The sequence below is a fragment of the Mytilus galloprovincialis genome, chromosome 4, assembly GCF_965363235.1.
Source record: "Mytilus galloprovincialis chromosome 4, xbMytGall1.hap1.1, whole genome shotgun sequence".
NCBI lineage: Eukaryota > Metazoa > Mollusca > Bivalvia > Mytilida > Mytilidae > Mytilus > Mytilus galloprovincialis.
Window position 1 is genome coordinate 84,858,181 of NC_134841.1, and position 17,553 is coordinate 84,875,733.

Here is a 17,553-nt window from a genome sequence, read left to right on the forward strand (position 1 = left end):
ACTCAGTTAAAGTTCGTTCAAATTTTGGCAGCTTCACTTTTACAGTTCTTGCGTTATGTCCATTTATAACGTTATATGCTAGCGTGGACATCATCTGTGTCCCTATGGACACATTCCCCATTTATTTTTTCAATTAAAAAAAGTTTTAAACGTCTCATGCATATTCTGTTTTTGGAAAATGACGCAGTCATTGTTCCATAACTGCCGACCTGATTTCTCTGCCTACCGCGCTTGGTTTCGTATTTACTAATTTCAATACAAACTGGAATGTGCTTGTGTTATCATTAATATGCATGAGCATTGTGTAGTAATCAGCCAGGAACCAGTTTACAAACTAACTGGTTTCTGTTTGTATTCCACTACAGTCGAACAAAGTGTTGTAGTTTGACAGGAACCAGTCCAGAATTTTGTAAACTACAAAACGTAATCGGTTATTATCATTCCGTTTTGGTGTTTCATACCGACTTATATGGTTTGAATAAGCTTAAGACCCTTCAAACATTAATGTGATAGGTATATTAAAGACTGTTTTACAAAAGGATGAAACTGTTTTGCTTTAAAAGTCGTACTATAGTGATATATGTTATGTACGGATTTCCACTCTCACCGGTTAATTTCTTCTTTTACACGTGATTTTGAAACTTCCTGTTTAAACATCGCAAGTTTTAAAATTGTTTTTTAAGTGAATTAAACTTATTTTAACAATCACGAAGCGTTCGGGAATCATTTCAAACAGTTTCTTCTTCTCTTTGATGATGGAAAATAGGTTTTCTCAAGAAAATACCGCAAACGATCGCAGAGGAATTGAAACGTACAAGTCAAGTCGGCACCTGGTTAAATTGGCATCTAGTCAAATCGGCACCTATTTGACGTCAATTCGGCTTCCAATAATATTTATTATAATATTTTCTATTCAATTAATTAATAACTGTTACCAAGTACATAGTGAATATTAGGTAAACAACGAAACCAAAGTGAATATGTTGTTGTGTATAAAAGTAAACAACGAAGCTATTGTTTTAACCATTAGACAATTATTAAAATTAAATGGAAAACTATGAGTCCCTTTCAATAAATCAAACTTTCATGCCAAATAATTAGCAAATTTAAGGTGGTTTTTTTTTCAGTAATGTTTAAACAGCATTAAACAAACAATCCTGTAAAAGACTCAACTGGTTAAATAATGCATAAAAATATCCAATATCTCATGTATTAGTCCAAATAATAATGACGTCTGACAAGGCTATTTTATTTTTTTCTGGGACGCCTTCCTAAGACGTTCGTAAGAAGGCGTCCCAGAAAAAAATTAACATAGCCTTGTGGTCATAGGAAGGTGTCCCAGAATAAAATTTAAAAAGCCTTGCCAGACGTAATAATTATTTGGACTACTCATATATATCATTAAAAATACACCAAAAAATTCATGTAGTTGAGAAAAATAAATACATACAAAATGTACATGAACATCCAAAAAAGTGATAGTTAGTATTAACTCTTTTTGCTTTAAAAATTTACAACTGCATTTAAGTATTGAATGCTTTTTTTTTGTAAATTCATTGAGGTGTAAAAGCGTTGACCGAAGTACTTTTTGTATGAAGCGCGTAAGCGTAAGCGCTTCATTCTAAAAATGTGCACACGGTCAACGCTTTTGCAACCCTATGAGGTTACAAAAAGAAACATTCAATACTTATAATTACTTTTTTTAGCTAGGATCATGAAAACACGAATTTTATAACTTTTTTATTCAATTCATCTGTGCACTTTATTGTGGGACCACGTGTTATCATGAATGAAAAGTTTTATTGAGTGATGCAATTGCTTGAGGAATAACATGTGATGTGCAGTTAGCCAATCAGAATAAAGTATTATAATGAAACATATATCAAATTTAATTATAACAAAATACATTACGTTGTAAGAGTTATCTCCCCAAACACTGTTTTTCTTGTGGCCACCTCTCCTTCGTAACCGTAAAAGATTTTATTTTACCAAATTGCTCGTTACATATTTAGGATAAGAATATTCGTTTGAACCCTAGCTCTATGGGGACTCCATATGAGAGTTATTCCCCCTTTTTCATTTGATTCAAGCGATATGCATTTTCAACTGGTAAACCATAACTGATAGAGACCTAGGGTCTTCATGAGGTCATTGGTACTAAAAATGAAAATGAGGTCAATGTCAAAGGTCAAGGTCATATTATAAATTTTGATTTTGGCTTATTTTCACTTCTTTTCAAATACTGTATAACATTTTGACAAATAATTTTTCATAAATTATTAGTTGCGACATGTCCTTACTTGTATATTTTGGTTGAAAGGCTGCGCATACAATAAAAGGGAGTTTTTGTCCATCTTACATTTAAAATTACGCGTCAAGTGGTAGTACTCATTAACCAAACATATTAAAGACCTAGGATATTTTGATTCAAGGTCCATGGTTTGTGACCTTGAAATTGAGGTCAAGGTCATAGGTTAATAGGACGTCATAAAGCCATAGGAACTAACATTTTAAACTGATTTTTCATATTTCAATATAAAAATAGATCTTTTCTAGTGGAAAGACTTCAATTGTTCTCTGAACAATTTGTTTTTAATTTACTTCATATTTTGTGGGAGAAGGGGGTTCAGACTATGTGGTATCAGGTCTGTTTGCGCCCAATACACTTTCGCACCTCACACGTTCACACCCAAGGTCCGTTCGCACTCTACTCATTCGCGCCCAATTTTAATTCAAATTCAAGTTGAATAATTGGAAAATCATGATTGTTGTTTTAAATTGCTTTGGTGTAAATACTGAATGTATTTATAGCTTGGTATGAGTAAAACATTGAAGATTTTAAAGGAAAAACACAAAAGATAATTGTTTTTAAGCCCTTTGATCTGAAACAACGAAACAATAAAATATAGGAACCAAAATATAGCAATCCACTATTATAACCAAAACATGATAAAATTAATTCAACACACAGAAAAAAAATTAGTCAGAATCTCACTTCATTATGAAAGAGGTCAATGAAACAAAGTATAGCAATACAATAACCAAAACATGATTAAGAGTTATTCAACGCTAAATAAAACGTTGACAAAATACCACTTTATTTAGAAAGGATTATTATTATCTTTAACAATACGCTATCCAAAACATGATTAAGATTTATTCAACACAAAAAAAAATGCTGTCTCACTTTATTTTGAGACAATGACAACAATTATACTTATAAGAAAACACTTGCTTACAGAGTTATTAAACACAAAACCAATTAAGATTGGGTGCGAACATGTAGGGTGTGAAAGTGAAAGGGGGCGAACATGAGTTGGCGCAAACGTGAATGGGCACGAACGGACCCAGATTCAGCCTATGTACCAGTGAGAAATATAGAAGCCTTTCTACAGTATTTATTTGTACAATTCAGGTAGTCTTGACCTATTCATTTGTCTTAAAAAAAACCAGCCAGTTGGCACCTTCACTTCACACACACTCATATACGAATATCAATTATATGCTTACGAGACATGTTGCATTGTTAAACTAATTACGGTATGTGAAAATCAAGACTTGCATAAAAACTATCCCAATATTAGAGACAGTGGCGTCATTTTTCTTCAGAGCTTTCAGCTCTTTGATTGAAGAAAGTTATAAAACCAAACTAGATCCATCATTTTTTATGGGACTGGAAATTTATGTCTGCAAAATTGGCAGCCATATTAAAGGCATTTAATGTCCATCTTGAACAGAATTTTGTTTTACAACAACAATACTGATAAATTTGACTGACCAAAATTACAAGACATTATAACTTTGCTAATGACAAAGAGACTTGAACTCTTACCAAACCTGTTCTTAAAAAAAATGAAAAAAGTAACCACCATAAAAACAGTTACAATTTATTTATTTATATTGTATATTGTTATGATCAATGGTATTTTTATGCCCCACCTACGATAGTAGAGGGGCATTATGTTTTCTGGTCTGTGCCTCCGTTTAGCCGTCCGTTCGTTCGTCCGTTCGTTCGTCCCGCTTCAGGTTAAAGTTTTTGGTCATGGTAGTTTTTGATGAAGTTGAAGTCCAATCAACTTCAAACTTAGTACACATGTTTCCTATGATATGATCTTTTTAATTTTAATGCCAAATTAGAGTTTTTATCCCAATGTCACGGTCCACTGAACATAGAAAATGAAAGTGTGAGTGGGGCATTCGTGTACTGAGGACACATTCTTGTTTCTGTTTATTTTTGCTATGCGGTACATACTGATAGATTTGTGGTACCATTTATGATTTTCCAAGAAACAAGGAAAGCCAATAGACATTAGCCCATTGTTTTTCTTTCCAAATCAGATTACATTTTGATAAAAGTAAAATTATTATATCACTTTTTCCTAAATGTATTAAATAATTAGATATAGGAAGATGTGGTATGAGTGCCAATGAGACAACCCAATTTGTAACACATACCAAAGCTATTTTTTTGTAATTTATGTATTTGCCATTTTTAATGGGAAAATCAATTTTATAATTTGTTCAGGGCTTAAATTAAAATATTGTTTGTTTGCAGTTTACCGACCGACCCTTGAAAATCCTCCCGACTGTGAAAATTTTATTGCTTTAAATTTGAAGAAATTTTTTTTAATACTTCTATTGACGCGATCCGGAACTTTGGGTCCTTTCCGGAAATTATTTAAAGTCTGGGTCAATTACGCATTTCAAGTTCGGTTTTTCTTAGCTCCCCGTCAAGCGTTCATGTGACCATTTAATGATAAAGCACATGGAAATTGTTTACAGGTATCCATGAAGTCATGGAGGAGTACTTTACGCTGTCGTCTCGTGTCAATTTTAAGACAAATAACAAACAAAAAGGTTTATTAGTAAACTGTTTATACAGATTCAGGCACATGTAATGATGTGTGATGATATCATTGACAATGATGCAGCGGATATTCATAACTGACACGATAACCATTCTGTCTCAAACAAATCGGGTACAGAATCTGTGGAGCCTGACTTTATGGAACCAATTTCAGTGGTTAAATAATTCGACAGCAGCTTGAAGTATGGCATATTTTCTACAAATCGTTGTGAAGACAACAAAGATGAAACCACTCCTCCGTGACTTAAATCCTCATGGATATCTGTAAACACGCCTGTACGGAGGAAGGGCTGATTTGAAATGTTAATGGATATAGATCATGCCAAATCAATAAGAAGCAACCCTAACTACACAAAGATGTAGAGAAAATGAATGGTTAGCTTGAAAAATAAATATACTCTCTCTATATTAAATCTATCTTTGATTGCAATGAGTATGCTCCTTTAGGATAAGGGGGGCTGCCCCACTCATTGCAATTATTCTCTTTCTTACAATATTAAATATACCCAAACTGTGTGGCCTGTGTGAATTCAATTAAAACATGTCCTTAGGAGCTATGCTGCCAATTTTTTTTATGCATTTAAAACATTTCAGTACAGACCATTTACTTTTAATGGGGTGCTATGGATTTCACCCCAAACTTTAGATTTCTTTGGTTTTCATTAAAGCCTGGCAAAAATATAACCTTATCACATATAATTAAATATTGTTAGAAATATGAAAACAATCGAATGTCTCAATACTTTTTTTTCAAGTTGCCTTTTTTTCAATTGAGGAAGATTCAATGGTGTTTTTTTTTTTATTAAAAATACACTCTTTAATACATTGTCTTATAAATCTTTAATATCTATATTTTCTGATGAAAATACTCTACTCATGAAAACATTCTAGTCAATCTTCATCTTGAAGCATACATGTCTGAATATATTTCTTTAAAACAGTTCTAGTCATAATGACATTCCTTGTTTATAAGTGTTCCAGTATTTAATAATTATACCATATTTTATGTCATAAATTGGATAATGACACTATGTTAAAGTTTCAGTTTTGGTTAAAAAGTTTTTTTATCTGAAAATGCCTGTTCATTTGATGTTGGTTTTCAGCATGTCCAGTGTTTGTTGTTTTAAAATGTTTTTTTTTTTCTTAACAAGAAACTTGGTTTGTGTAACTGCTTGTTTAAACTTTTTGGCTGATAAAATAAAATATTTTTCCTACCTACCGAACCTTCAGTCTGAAGGTACAATCGGAAAACTGCAAACAAACATATTTTTAAGGTTGGCCTTGTATATTTCAGTTAAGTCTAGCCAGTCTGAAGTTATTTGATATGCTGTTACAAAAAGACAATGAATTTATTATCTATAACCTGGTGCTGAGGAATCTGATTGGTCGAGATTATTACACAGAGGACACTGTCATGGTCAAGGTGGAGGATTCCAGAACCAAAGAAGAATCTCAATCTTCAGGTATTTTAATTAAAGGGAGGTAACTAGTGATGTCAGTTGGAATAGTGGCAATGTTTCAGTTCCTTACAATATCAAATAAAAAAATGTTATTTACAGCTTAATAGTTAAACATTTAAGAATAAAATCAAAGGCGGGTCAGCTTTCTGTGTCTAGGTGGGGTAGCTTATCTTCCCGGTACTGTAAGTGTTACTTTGTGGAGTGGCTCATTCAAAATGCATATCAGGATTATTATTCATATTACTTCATTATACTCTCATTTTGAATATGGTTGAGAATTCAATTATTTCACTTTCCAAATCCAAACAGCTGAAATAATATTGAGAATGGAATTGAGAATGTGTCAAAGAGACAACAACCAAAGATTAAAAAAAACAAAAAACAGAAAGACTACTAATATAAATTCAGAAATTATGGGTCGTAAACAGTCATAAAGTTGTTGCCAGGTAAAATTTCATAATTTGCGGATTATATCAAAACAAACAAAATAATATGAAATCAATCTTCAAAAAGGCAGGGTGCTACGGAAACTGTAAAAAGGGCACAGGGCGGCACTCTGAAAAGGGCGGGGGGACCGCCCTGTGAAAACGGCCTAGCTAGAACACTGTTTATTATTGAGATATTTGAAGAATGAACTTAAATCTAGATTACTAGTTATTTTCCTTGCAATAAATTTTAAATTTACAGTAATTCTTACATCAGTTCTTCATTGTAAGAAAAAGCTTTTCTAATAAAAGACGGTAAACACTAATTATTACTATGATTGACATTTTCATAATTTTAGATTCAACATCCGAAAAGTCTTCACCTCTTTCATCGACATCTTCCAGTCCTGTGCCCTCAACTAGTAGGAATAGGATAGAGGTGCATAAAATTGTTAATAGGTATGTTGGATACTTAGGATATTTTATGAAGAAAATTTTATTTCTGTTTTTTTAATGCTGATGAGGAGACAAGATCATGTAAACATCAGATGGAATAAAATATGATCCTTGAATAATCATCACTTTATATTTAGACACATTACAAGGAGTTCAGTTTTTGTTTATATTAATTGCCTCTTGCTACACTCTTATTTATGGAAAAGAAAATTGATGTATGATATATATTTTTATAGAAACATTCATTAGTTTTCAGTATTTTCATCTGTTGTTACAGTGTAGGGGTAAATTCAGTAAAAAATCTCCCATTGACTTTAATGCTAATCTATGTATGGAATTAAATTTATACCTGATTTACCTATAGAAATTGGAAACTTTCATATAACATTCATGAAAGTACAAATGTAGCCCTATCTTTTGCAACAATAGAAAAATAGGGTCATGCGCCATTTCTGGGCATTCACATGGCCTTGTTTACAAACAATGTAGATTCACACTGAATTCCTATACTGACTGATCCCCATTACATTTCAATCCTGTAGTAAAAAAAATTAGTACTTTCAGCATTTATTTTTTATTTTTTTTCAACTCTAGTTTTGATCCATCTGCCAAAAAATATTTATTACAAACATTATCTACCAATCAGAAGAGCATATGACTTCAGTGTTATACAGAAAGCTCTCTTCTAAATAGGCGGTCCCTGATGACGTATATTTATATACTGAATTTACCCCTGTAGCCTTCAAACATTTGATACAAGAATATCTTTTAACTTGTAAAGAACATGAAGAAAATGACTTTGATATACAATGTAGTGGTCAGTTTTTAAATACTACCTAAAATAGATAACAAAGCATGTACATTTAATTTCAGTTATTTTTCATTACTACCAGAAGATCTGAAATCCAGTTACCAAACAGCTGATAGTGGGTATGACATGTACCTCAAAGATGCCCACAAACAGGTGCTCATTTAAAGGATTATTTTTTTAGTATACAAAGTTGCTAATTATCACGTAATGTTGAATATAATAACTCTTTATTACCATATTCTTAGCGTCAAAGTGAAAAATATGGACTTGTAATGCTATAATAACCATTAAAACCAATGGTGTTTGGTGCATGATTTCAATACTAGTTTGTTCTAATACTGCTTACAATTTCTCAATTTATAATTAACTCTGTTGTTCCTATCTAAGGATATGGCGTTTTTGTTTGTCAATTTTGTATAGCACAATCCAAATATTTTATGTTTGTCTTATTGATATTCAAGAAATCTGCTTAGATTCACCTTCGATGTAGATCAGAATTTTTTATAAGGATAATTTTAGAAAATTTATTCACTAACTTTTTTAACCTAAAATTCAAGTTAATTCTTTTCCAAAGGCAATGTACAAGATGTAATAAATGCCATTCTGTATTACAGTATAGTGATATGTGTGAGATGTGCCATCCCTGGTCATGGCCTAAAGAACCAGTAACATCAGAGGTTTATCACATGACCACATTCTATGAGGGATCATTTCTTAGGATGATTTTAGACAAACTGTCCAGACTGTTAGACCAGGTCAGTACGATTTACAGCTTTAGACTGTTTCATAAGTGCAGTTCTTATTTTAAACTATATGTAAAACTCCCTTATTTTTTGCAGAGATTTATTTAGATAACTTTCTTGATTAAAAAATCATGCTAATATAAATATTTAAATTTAGAACTGTAAAAGTTGTATTTCTCATCAACTCATGAATGAAAATTGTAAAAATATATAAATACGATGAATTGAGGGAAATAATCTATAATACTAAAATAACGAGGTATAATTTGTCAGCTAAAAATACTAAAAATTTAGACTTAAAATAAGACGTATAGGTACAGTTTCCAATTTGTTAGCTGGCATGAAGTAAAACAGCGAATTAAAGAATTCAACTTTATTTATAGCTAATATAGGAAAATGCTGTTCAATAAAATTAACTCAATTCCCAGGCCCTTTTGTTTTCCAAATAATTAATATAACCAATAATTGATAAGTTCCAGATCGAGGGGTTCAAACAGAAAGATTTTGAAAGTAGAGAAAACTGAGCATCTTCAAACCAGCATGACTTTATCAGATGACAATACCAATACTAAAATATTCCAGGCTAAAATAAGACTTGCACATAGTTCTATACCTTAAGTCAGTCACAGACCCGCGATATCATGGGTGTGTTCTAGTTATCTATGAAAATAAATTAGGAAACATATTCCATAGTAAACCTTTGCCTGTTAATTCTTTCAATTGTTACTGAACAAAGACCATCATAATCATAGCAATTGCACACCAACATACTGTTCATGACAGTTAATTTACTGTATGTTTATTATTTTCAGAGTTACACGATAAATCTACAGCTGACATCAGTGATAGCCAAACTAGCCTCTATACCACATCCAAACCTACAGGAGTTCTTTATGGATCCATACCTTTGTCTTAAAGACAATGCTAAATCTCTATTCAATGTACTACAAAAGGTAAGGGTGTACCATTTAACCATACATTGTACTTTTAAATGGGATAACCATCTATAGAGGTATATTTACACTGTATTTGACCCCACCCTTAATTGAGGTGTTGCAAAGTGCCTACCTATGTATATTTTTATGGATCCTATATAATGAACCAAATTAAAACTTCAATAGAAATAAAAAAGGTATGTTTTTTTTTAGACAATATATTTCTAGTCTTATACTAGATATTCTGTATCAGTTTTTCCTTTTTTATGGTCCAGGATGGAAGTGTTTTTAAAATTATGACAATGGCGATGAAAAAAAAATGGTTACTTTAACTTATATAAAAAAAAATGTAAAGGGTCATAGATTATACTGCAGATTCATTACTAATATGATTGAGTTTTCAGGGAAATACCATGAATTTAATTTAATGTCTCACAAAATGCAAATCTTATAAAAGTATTGTTTGCCGAAATTATTAAAACCAAAAAAAGTACAATATGTTCTGAAATATATGAAAATTTGTATTCATAAAAAATAAGGAAGTCACAGTAAGAAATACTAATAGACAAATGTGTCCGCTCTTGTTGTACATCATCTACATTAAACATGTAAAGCTCAGATCTTTATTGCATTGTCCATGTTGAATTATATTTTAACAGGTTGCTAATGAAATAAAAACCCAGCTAGGCAATGATCCAGAATTAGGCAAGAAACTGGTGATAGCCAGAAAGAGTCTGTTGGGGGTAATGCCAACAATAACCAGGTACGGAATTACACAAAGGGGTTCTTTATTAACTGTATTTGAAACAATAATATATAAGTAAAGGATATGGTGTAATAATGGCATTATTTTTTTTTTATATTTGAAGAGTAGTATTTACATTCATATGTTTATTGAAATAAACAATACGAAACTAAAAACCAAAGTAGCAATCAATTACAGTTATGAAACTATTGAAATTAAAAGTTTGATAGAAAAATGTCTAAATGACAAAATATACATATATGGAAGATTAATTTTGAAAAAAATTTGGACTGAAAAATATGGACCAACCCATTACATGTTAATATTTATTTGGCTTTGGCATGAGCTAAATATTTTTTAACCATCAAATATGTGTAAAAAAAATAGGCATTAATGTCACTTTCTGAGAGAGAAAAAAAACGATTGTAAACTATCATCTGACAAATTTGGATGATTTTTCATTATTTCACTTAATGTTTAATATTTGCACATACATATGAATCATTTAGTGCAAAAGCTTCATAAGTTTTGTAATACTTTAAATTGTAAAGACCAATAATGACCCTTAGTGCACCTCCTACTTAAAACATTTATAACAAACATTAAAATTTGATTATTTTATTTAACTTGTAAGTTTAGATAGTGTTGATGTCATTGATAATCCTCTTAGAATTTTTTCAGTTGAATTATTGCATGATAACCAACAGATTTATGCATATTCTTTATCTTTCATTAATTTGTAAAACTATGCATGTCAGAGTTAATTGCATTTTGACAAGATTGTGAATAAAGCATGAAAATTATAGAATAAGTTGTAATATTGTACTATACTGCATTTATGTATAATAGTTTGAGACAGAATGTGCATGAAAACAGGTAAGTGATATCTCCTTCACATACAGTTGTCTCCCTTCTTCACTATGCATTATGGGATACTTGCATGGGTAAACAAAAATCATGTACCAGGCTTATTATCTCCCTTTAGCTACTGCACAAACAGTACAGTTGTCTCCCTTCTGCACTATGCCATATGGTAATCTTGCTTCAGGAATACTTGCATGGGTTAAAAAAATCAGATGCCTGGCTTATTATCTCCTGTTAGCTACTGCACAAACAGTAAAGTTGTCTTCCTTCTGTACTATAACCTTATGGGATACTTGCATGATTATAGCTAGAAAATTTGTGTTATGCATTGAAGCCATCATTTTGATGTTGTGCTTTTCAGAATTGGTTGAGGATTTTTTTCTGATTTTGCCAGACAGTGGAGTTTCTTTTCCATCAAATATTGTCCAAGTACCAATTTAACGAAATCAACTCCATCTGCAGTATTCAACTTAGATCCTTGAAACTTCACAGAAATGTTTGCACCTTCTGATGTTGTGCACCACCCATAATAGTTTTGTTTACCAAAATTGTTTCATCCATTTTTTACATATTTTAATATTCATTATAGACCATTCTCAATTGTTTAAGAAATATTCTGCTCAACCCACCCATTTGAGACTATTGATCCATTTTTTCATTAAAATACAAAATAGGATTTATTTACATTCATCAAAATGTCTCAAAAATATGACAATTGTGTATTTTTTTCACAAAATCTTCTGTATAATTTTTTTTTATGATTCTCTGGGTAAGTGAAGGGTAACATGTTCTGCTATACAGGATGGAGCTGTGCACTAATATTATTGCAAGCTACTGTTAGTGCTTGGTTTCGTTATATTTCTGTCAATGCATATATTGTCTCATTTAAAAAAAATTATGTTAAAAATTATATTAATCTCTTTTGTATTATATAGTGAATATTAAAACTGAATAATAATCAATTTTGATGTGAGCAAAATCAGTTTTCATGCTTGCTTCCCTAATTTTACCTTTGCACTGGACATCGTTTACAAAATAACTAGGCAATCTCAGCAAATTCAAAATATATCTCCAGTTGAGGTAACACTAGATGCTTATATATCAGCAAACTTTTACCAAAAATATACAAAATATCAGAAATGTTAAGATGGAGATAAATGTGATATATACCTGTAGCATTAATAAAAAATATTTCAGCTTTTGTACATTATTTTCCATTCAATTTTATTTTTTTAAATATATCAGTATGGGCATTTGAAATATTTACAAATATTTATTCAATTTTTACAATGTTAAATTTTAAACATATATATTTTACATTTTGTAGGCTTGAAGGTCAGAGCAGATTAGAGGCTATTATTGTATTTGAAGAATTCTGTAAAGAAATGGCTGCCATTGTATTTGTACAACATCATGCTGTCATGTCCAGATCTTGAGCACAACAGACTTAATATTCTCATAAAACTATCATTTTATTTTAAAATTTCAATGCAGGAAGTTGTTAAACATTGTTTGTTATGAATCATGCAGAAAACCAGTGAATTGTCGATTGTTATCTGTTATGTATGAAGAGTTAAGGAGAAACTCAAAAATTTGTATGTCCACTCGCTCAGTAGCTAGGGCATGTACTGTTACCCATTTTCAAACTTCTGTCTTTCAATAACAAAACAGTTGTAATGACTTTTATATTATACCTGTAAGATATTGAGCCTCTTTTGTAGTTAATAACAGAAAAAAATGAGTTCAAGATAGAGAGTAGTACATGCCTTGTCCTATACAATCTACTTTTCTAAAACTTCATAGTCTTTCTGTCATTTCTTAGACGGAGGCATTTGAGTCGTCCCAACATATCTTGTTTTTTTATGATTTCATCTAAAATCACATTGTAAATTAATTGTCTTTTTTTTGTATCCTTTTGAACTGTGATGTATTTTGGTTTTTCTTTCATATTGCTTTAGAAATAGTTCTAGGATTGTTGAAGCTTTTTATTTTACATGTTGAATATTTGTTTTGAGATTGCACTTAACAATGATATTTTTATTTTACTTGTCTTTGTTATACAATGATACATTTTGTTTTGTCTCAATTTTTAGAATATATCTGCCAATAATAGAATGTTTTGTTAATGGTCAAATTACTTTTTATCATGAGAACTCTATATTTGAAAGCAATTCATTGAATATAAAATGTCACAAACATGAGATTTATTCACAAATAAATGAATATGGGGTTAAAAAAATTTGATGAATTGGATTTCATCTGAATATGCATAAAAATAAATTATAACATGTTATTCCAGTTGCAAAATGTTTCTGTTTTTATGACATTTTTCACCCTAACAGTCAAAATGCTTTTGATACAACATGCGCTAAGTCAAATGTTTAGTGAAATTTTGTACAGGGCATTGTAAGGAATAAGAACATACCCCTAAAAAAAAAAGGCATGATCATGCAAAGTCAGGCATTTTTAATTTGGAAGTGAATGATTTCTTTATTTGATTAAAATACATGGGGCAAAGAAGTTGTTCTGAGCTGTCATATCTTATTGCATAAAAAAAATGTTGTGCTTTACTTTCTCTAGGTTTAGTTTTTTTAAACTTGTGAAATGGTTTACTTTTTCTGGCATGAATGATACTGTTATTATGTGCAATATTTCTTTATCAAATGGTGCTTTTAGATATCTTAGTTTTGTTTAATATTTTTATTTTTTATTTTTCTTATATTGTGAAAGTGATCACAGAAGGTGTTACCTGTAACCATAAATTTTGCACTATTTTAATGATAACAATGTAATCAACACTTTTGTTTTTGAACAGAGCACTTTGATTTTAGATCAATTTAGACATAATAATTGCTGTCTGTTAAACTATTTTATATAACAGTCTGTGCTGTAATTCTAGTAATTGAATTATTGTCCTACCTTTCTTCAATTTAAGATTGAATTTACTACATAATGTTGAAATATTACCTGGCGATGCTTAAATATCCAAGACATTGGCAAAGTTCGTCAACAATGGATTAATCATAGAGTATTAGAAGGACATTTCCTGGTAAACACATCAGTTAAAAAAATCATTTTTTGAACCTGAGTGGAAATTTTTTCCTTTTTAAAATCTGTTCTTAAAACATTTTTAATGGTATTAAAGCCTTACCTATATATACTGTTAGTTTTTATAGTTTGATAATTAGCACATAAGCATGTTTTATTTACACGATTGGTCACAAATTTGTTCACGAATTTTGTCTGAAGTGAGTATATCATCAATATATATCCTCTACTGTTGATTTGGGTTTTTTTTGTTGCTTGTAAATTTCTTCATATTATATTGTATAAAAAAGAAATTGATTCATATAACAAAGTTAAAATATATATTAGTATACATTTATTTCTTCGATATTGACATTCTATATGCTGTTGATTTCAATAGTATGAAATGAGCAGCATACAAAATTTATTAAATATCTTTCAATATTCAAGAAATCTATATTTTTTAACTTTGGAGGAATGGGCACTTTAACTAATTTAAATTGGCTTATGGTTTATATATTCAAGAATTTTGATAACAGATGAAAAATCTTGTCACAATTGTGAGAGAATAGTTGGTTGTTGGCTTCTTTTGCTCTTTAAAGTTGAAGGGTGACATTTATTTAAGAGAGATCTATTTTCATATCAATTTACTCTCTGCTTACTTGGGAAGAAAAAAAGTCATTTTTTTTATAAAGAAAAGTCAACAATGTGTCAATCTTATTATAAGCAAGGCAACACAGTATTTACTGTGATCATGTATATTTATTACATTTTAAAAACTTGTTAGAATTGACCATATGCAATGAATAGTTATGTAGAACACACGACTCTGAAGATTATTTTTTATCAGTATTATGTTATAATAGAAATCCATTTTAGACTGCTGTGAATATCTAGTCATTGTTTGAAGGATACTCATTTTGCATAGTTAGTGTTATAGTATGCACAATACACTGTTTATAATGTTTGTTTTTAGTTATTTTAAATATTTTGTAGTATAGAGATACAACAACTACTGTTGTTGAGGGAATGCTTTTGGGTGAACAGTTTTTTTTTTCAATATCTATAGACCAATTTCCATTCATGTAGAAAAAAATTAAAAAGAACATTTTGGTTAATGAGAGTATGTAAAATAAACATAATGATACAATAGTTTTTTGTATTTTACTCAGTAATAAAAGCTTAGGTATCTTGAGTACAAATTTGCCTCTAAAAGGACACAGTTTATTAAATCCATAATTTTGTATTGATAAAACAGAAATGTTTAGCCCTAAGAAATAAGACAGAAAAGATGTAGGATTACATTTTTTGAGAAATTTCAATTTAAATTAAAATAAATGAAAATTTGATAGTTAATTCAGTAAAAAAAAACATTGAATGGTCCAAAAGATCTTAAATTTATGCACCTTTGATGCCACCTCATATCAGAGAGGGCATTAAATTTACCCTTGTCCATCAGTTCGTAGATCCCAAATTGGTTTCCATTTTCTTACTTTATTTTGTCTCTCAACCAAAAATATTGTTATGAAACTTATGCACTAAACACAGATTAAGTTTGAAGTTTAGTGGCGTCACTTTTACCATTCTAGAGTTATGCCCCTTTAAAAATTGAAAAATTACTGCTAAACTTGGTTATCATTGTCATAGTTCTATAAATCAAGTCCAATGAATAAACAGAACTAGTATTTATGGAATTTGGTCTATTTTGTTCAGGTTATGGACATTTTTGAAAGGATATGAAAGGGCAAAAGGGAAATTTTATACTGAAGTTTAATATCTAATGATTAATTGATTTGAATGGCAATCCATAAATATTTTCATAAATATTTGAGTGCAAGTTTTGAAGTTATTTTGTTACAATTCTACTGGTGCCAAATCATCATAATGTGTACAATTTGTTATAAATTTTATTTGATGGTAAATCATTCTATAATAAACACTTACAAAATTATATTTGACTTGCTTTTTCACTGATTAACAGTATGGTTTACATAATCTGACATGTGGATCTATTTTCGTGGGTATCAACTTTTTGTGGATTAAGGAAAACTTAAATGTTCATAGATATTTAATTTCGTGGTTTTGCAGAAGTCTGATAACTAGCCTTTAGAAAAAAAAAATTCATTGAACATTCAATTTGGTTATTTACCTGTACCAACGAAATCCATGAAAATTGGTATACAATAATGAATACACAGTTTTGTTTTTCCTAGAAAAAATCTAATATAACATCTCTAATGTATTTAGTACATGGTCACTCTCTGCTTTTTACAAGATATCACTTAAAGATGATTGTTTTAAAGTGATAATGTGCAAAATGGTTTACATATAAGCAGGAACAAAGAGAGTGAATAAACTCCAACGAGACGGCAGCCTCATCCTACAAACTAGACATCTGAAGTTCAACATGGTATTGTAACGTTCCGGGGTTTTCTTGTCAGAATATACACCCGTAGTTACTTTTGTGGGCCTCTGGTGAAGGAAGTAATAATAAAGATCATAATGGAAGTTCATTAATTGTATTATTTCTATTTAAACAATATATCAAATACAGCGGTTCAAGAAACAAAATACGTTAATAATTATATACAATAAGTGATACGGCAAGGTGCATTACTTGCACTAAGATTAATAAAACAATTGCTCGGTGCAAGAAAATCTACTTGGTGCACTGCATTCAACTTGAATACTCAGCGTACTCGGTGCATGCAAATCTACTTGGTGCACTGCATCTAAAAACTCTCACCAAGCAACTTTACTTGGTGCTGCAAATCTACTTGGTGCACTGCATTACTTGGTGCAGGAATCTACTTGGTGCACTGCATTTAAATACTTTCACCAAGCAACTTTACTTGGTGCAGCAAATCTACTTGGTGCACTGCATTTAAGAGAGACTGCTAACTGCATGGAGGTTGTTGGAGAGAATCTCAAAGTAGGAACATGCGTTCCTTATTTTATACAACGTGTGACTTAATACACAAGTTCTTCATAAACAAGAACACGTTATGTTACATTCGGCACGCTATACTGAAACTAAGTATATAAACAAATACAAAATGAATATTTACACATATAAATAGAGTCGATATATAGATTTAAAGAAGTCAGCATATAATATAAGGTCAAAGTAAGCTATTTCTTCTGTAAAATACGAGACAGAAAACAACAACGGACATCTGCATGTATCAAGTTTGAAACGGAGACCACAGTAAAAATATCA

The 17,553-nt window shown here is 30.5% G+C and overlaps 1 protein-coding gene across 2 annotated transcripts in view; it reads left to right on the forward strand.

Moving 5' to 3' along the window:
* LOC143073208 (FHF complex subunit HOOK interacting protein 2A-like) overlaps positions 1 to 16,284 on the forward strand; it is a 34,135-nt gene extending 17,851 nt beyond the window's left edge. The window contains exons 10-17 of one of the 2 annotated variants that reach the window (XM_076248570.1): positions 6,162 to 6,330; positions 7,112 to 7,211; positions 8,082 to 8,172; positions 8,634 to 8,774; positions 9,575 to 9,715; positions 10,357 to 10,460; positions 11,292 to 11,318; positions 12,634 to 16,284. In XM_076248570.1, coding sequence (XP_076104685.1) covers positions 6,162 to 6,330; positions 7,112 to 7,211; positions 8,082 to 8,172; positions 8,634 to 8,774; positions 9,575 to 9,715; positions 10,357 to 10,460; positions 11,292 to 11,318; positions 12,634 to 12,742 — 882 coding nt within the window. In that variant the 3' untranslated portion in view covers positions 12,743 to 16,284. The remainder of the gene's footprint in view (positions 1 to 6,161; positions 6,331 to 7,111; positions 7,212 to 8,081; positions 8,173 to 8,633; positions 8,775 to 9,574; positions 9,716 to 10,356; positions 10,461 to 11,291; positions 11,319 to 12,633) is intronic. The other variant, XM_076248571.1, reaches the window with a different exon arrangement.
* Positions 16,285 to 17,553: the final 1,269 nt, after the last annotated feature.